The sequence below is a fragment of the Crocuta crocuta genome, unplaced genomic scaffold (assembly GCF_008692635.1).
Source record: "Crocuta crocuta isolate KB4526 unplaced genomic scaffold, BGI_CrCroc_1.0 scaffold197, whole genome shotgun sequence".
Classification (NCBI taxonomy): domain Eukaryota; kingdom Metazoa; phylum Chordata; class Mammalia; order Carnivora; family Hyaenidae; genus Crocuta; species Crocuta crocuta.
The window spans coordinates 9106623-9110304 of record NW_027532002.1 but is presented as its reverse complement, the minus strand read 5'-3'; the positions used below and the strand labels follow the sequence as shown (position 1 = coordinate 9110304).

Sequence of the window (3682 nt, the reverse complement as noted above, 5' to 3'; positions counted from 1 at the left end):
CCCTGCCCCCAGAAGGGGCAGCCCCGCCGGCCCCGGGACGGGGGGCGGCCGGGCCCAGTCCCCACACGCAGGCCCATTCGCGCACAAAAATCATCTTTTGCGCCGGCGAGAGCAGCGGAAGTCATTAACATTCGCGGTTGTGCAGCAATTAAAGTTAGGCCTGGGGACGCGGCGGCCACAGGCGCTTTCCACCGGGTGCCTCCGCAGAGCTGGCTCCTGGCGCTGCTCATGCGGGCAGAGAAGAGTTGGCTCTGCCCTTCTGAATTCAGAGGCAACCTCAGTTACTGACCCAGAGAGAGAGAGAGAGAGAGAGAGAGAGAGAGGGAGGGAGGGAGGGAGGGAGGGAGATTGAGGAAGAAAGTTTTCAGAGTACAAATAAACTTGAAAGCGCTCAGGAGGCAAGCTTACCTTAACTCGGAGGGAGCCATTTTTCAGAGAGTTTTGAGAACTTGTGGTTTGGACACTTCTGGACCTAAAATTGACAATTTGAATGACCAGGCGGCACACGTAGCCTGCAAAAGAGTCAAATGGAGTCCAGCGTCAGTGAGATTATATGTTATGTGGTATATAATGTTGGATGTCAACTCCCCAAAACCATAAAACTTACTTTAATGGCCCCACGTGACGTTTTATAGCCAGTGAGCCGATCTGTCTGTGCTATGGATGATTTTACGATCTAATTCATAGACAAAACCCTATTCATTTGGCACCCAAATGTCATATAGCCGGAACTGGGGCTTATAAAGTTTACTGTTTTATAACTTTTAAAAGGAAAGACGGCATCAGTGTAAGCAGTCGGTAAATGTGCAAATCTCTAGTTGCGCTTTAGCTGCTCTGAGGAGCTTCCCATTCGAGCTAGGATGGGGTAAGTACCTTCCGTTTGTAGCAAATTAATTGTAGCAAAAGAAGCCAACTGGGCTCAGGGTGAGGAATGGGAAGGGGTGCCTGGGGTGGGTTAGGGGCAGAGGGTCTGGGGGCCACAGTGTGGTACAGCAGCCTCTTCAGCAAGTGGAGGCCTAGGATGCCCTCAGGAAAGAGGCAGCATCCGTGTGGGCCCTGAGGGCTGCTAACAAAGCCCTGTGCTCTGCTCCTTTCTCTCTCTTCCTCTTTTTTTGTACCCAGCAAGTTAACTTGGTTTCCTCAGAGATGGGCAGGTTGGACTCAGGCTTTGGAGCCACCTACAGCTTTTCCACTTTCTGCCCTGAACTCTGACGGGTCAGAGTTAGGGAGGTCGCGGGTCAGGGTGTCGGTCTGAGGTCTCCTTGCACAGGCAGGCTGCTCAGGTAGCCTCAGACTCGCTGCCTTCCAGCACTGGACAGACAGAAGAACAGAGAGAGCCGCTTGCTTTTTGGCACAAACCAGACCAAGAGAACTTACAATAGAAAGTTTATTTTTTTTTGTTTCCAGTCAGTATTTTTTTTTCCTTAAAAACAAATACAAAAAAAAAAAAAAAAGCTGATCACAGTTTGCTTAAACAGCCAGACTCGGACAATATTTTGTAACTTTGTTCACAAAAACATACATCACTGAAGCTGCGCTTATAAGAGCCACTTCCAGAGTTCGTGCAAAGGGTCCTACAAAGGCACGCAGGGACACACCGCTCGGAGTCACAGTTTTCGTCACAGAGTCACTAGTCACTACACGTCAAACAAGTTAAGTTGTGTCTCATCAAGTCACCTCTACAACAGCATTAATTACACAAGGGATATAGGTAGTTTGAATAAAAATATCTTTAACAGCTTGGAGCTATTGAGACAAGAACACTTCCACTCACATGCACAGTTCAACAACTGGAGTGCAACACACAACATTGGCACTAAACGAGGTTGAAGGGGGACTTTTTTGTGTGTTTTTTTCTCTCTTTTTTTTTTGTTATAGTTACTTCAAGTAACACAGCTTGCTTCATATAAATAAGTTAAAACATCTATTTTTTTTTTTTTCAAGACAAAGCCATTCAGGACAAAGAGATGAACAGAAAGCAGATCTACTTATACAGGCGCTATAATGGCAATAAACAGGCTCATGATTAAAAGATGAATTAGGGCAACAAGAACAGGGCTTCTTCACAGAAGGAACACAAGGGAGTTTCAGAAAGTCACCTTAGTACTGACACTATGCGGGATCCGCTAATACTGCTCAGTACTTTAAACGCTCAAATACTCAGGGGCGGAAGGCCCCTCCCGCCGCCGCCATGCTCATGCTTTTCAGCTTATTATCTTTTTTCCACTTCATTCTCCGGTTTTGGAACCAGATTTTAATTTGTCTCTCGGAGAGGCAAAGAGCATGTGCTATTTCAATCCTTCTTCGGCGGGTCAGGTAGCGGTTGAAGTGGAACTCCTTTTCCAGCTCCAGGGTCTGGTAGCGAGTGTAGGCCGTCCGGGCTCTTTTGCCTTCCGGGCCGCCTATGTTATCTGCAACAGAAAAGTCAGCGGTTTAGCCCCCAGCTCCTCAGCCCCTGGTTACCCGAGGCAGCTGGACGAGCCAGGGCTCCTGAGCAAGGAACCGGGGGGGAGAAAAAAGCTCAACAAGTCCTCTCTCCTCACCCGCCCACCCCTCCCGAATTTCCTTCCCTCTTCCTTTCTAGAGAGAAAACAATACAATTTGGACTCTGGGAACAATCGGCCCATCTGAGGCTGGAGCCGCGTCCCGGAGGATCGCCCGGCTTTCCTTCGCCCCTCTCCTGCCCTCTGGCCCTGCCCCTGGCACCCCGAGGCGGGGCACAGCCCTCCCGGGCAGCCCACCTCTCAGAAACCCACGGAAGCAAGGCCCTTTCCTGAGCGTCCAAGTGGCCTCCAGGTCACCCTCCCTTAAAGTTCCAGCCCCGCGAGCCGCCTTCTGTTCCAGCCTGCTCGCTTGGGGCGCCTGCTTTCTTTTTCTTCCCTTTCCTGCTGTCCCTTCTGCTCCCAAACTTCAGAATCCCGCCGGCTCTCGCCTCGATTATTCCCCCCCAAGCCCCTTTTCGGGGACTCTAATTAGTAACGCTGTTTCCCCAGCGTAGCCCTCCTCATAAATTATCCGCCCTGACAAGCCCGATTCACGGCCCCCACTGCCATCCTCTACCTCTCTGCGCCCTGCTCGGCTGGCTTGACCCGGGAGCGCGTTCCGAGGCGCCGGGTTCCATATGGGATTTTTTCCTTTTCCCCCCGTTGCAACGTCTAAACTTGCTTGGCCAGCGGCCCTTCTCCACCGCCCCCCTTCCCCGTTTGCGAGCGCTGGGCGCTGCAGAGAAGAGGAGGTGAAAGCAGGGAAGCAGGGAAGGAGAACGGCGGGGAGAGACTCCACAGGGCTGGGAGAGGCGAGACCAGGAGAGAGAGGGGGACAGAGGGCGGTAAAGGAGAGAGGGGGGACCGAGAGCCGCGCCCCCGCGGCCGCGTGGATTTAGAAAAAGGCTGGCTTTACCATGACTTATGTGCAGCTTGCGCATCCAGGGGTAGATCTGGGGTTGGGCGGGCGGCGCCGGGCTCGGCTCGCTCTGCGCGCTCGCCTGCTCGCTGCTGGCGGGGGCGTCCTCCTCGGCTCCGGACGCCGTGCCAACCCCCTCTCTGCTGCTGATGTGGGTGCTGCCGGCGTTGGCCGAGGCGCCGCTGGAGTTGCCCAGGGAGTTTTTCCCGCCGTGGTGGCTGTCGCTGCCGGGCGAGGGGGCCACGGCGGAGCAGGGCAGCGGGTCGGGCGGAGGCGAGGG

The 3682-nt window shown here is 53.4% G+C and overlaps 1 protein-coding gene across 1 annotated transcript in view; it reads right to left on the bottom strand.

Moving 5' to 3' along the window:
• Nucleotides 1-1373: 1373 nt before the first annotated feature.
• The window catches only part of HOXA5 (homeobox A5), a 4626-nt gene continuing 2317 nt past the window's right edge, over nucleotides 1374-3682 (bottom strand). Inside the window, 2 exon segments of the mRNA XM_077775334.1 lie at nucleotides 1374-2411; nucleotides 3400-3682. The exon segment at nucleotides 3400-3682 is cut by the window's right edge and continues 135 nt beyond it. Of these exon segments, the coding sequence (XP_077631460.1) occupies nucleotides 2161-2411; nucleotides 3400-3682 (534 nt within the window). The 3' untranslated portion in view covers nucleotides 1374-2160.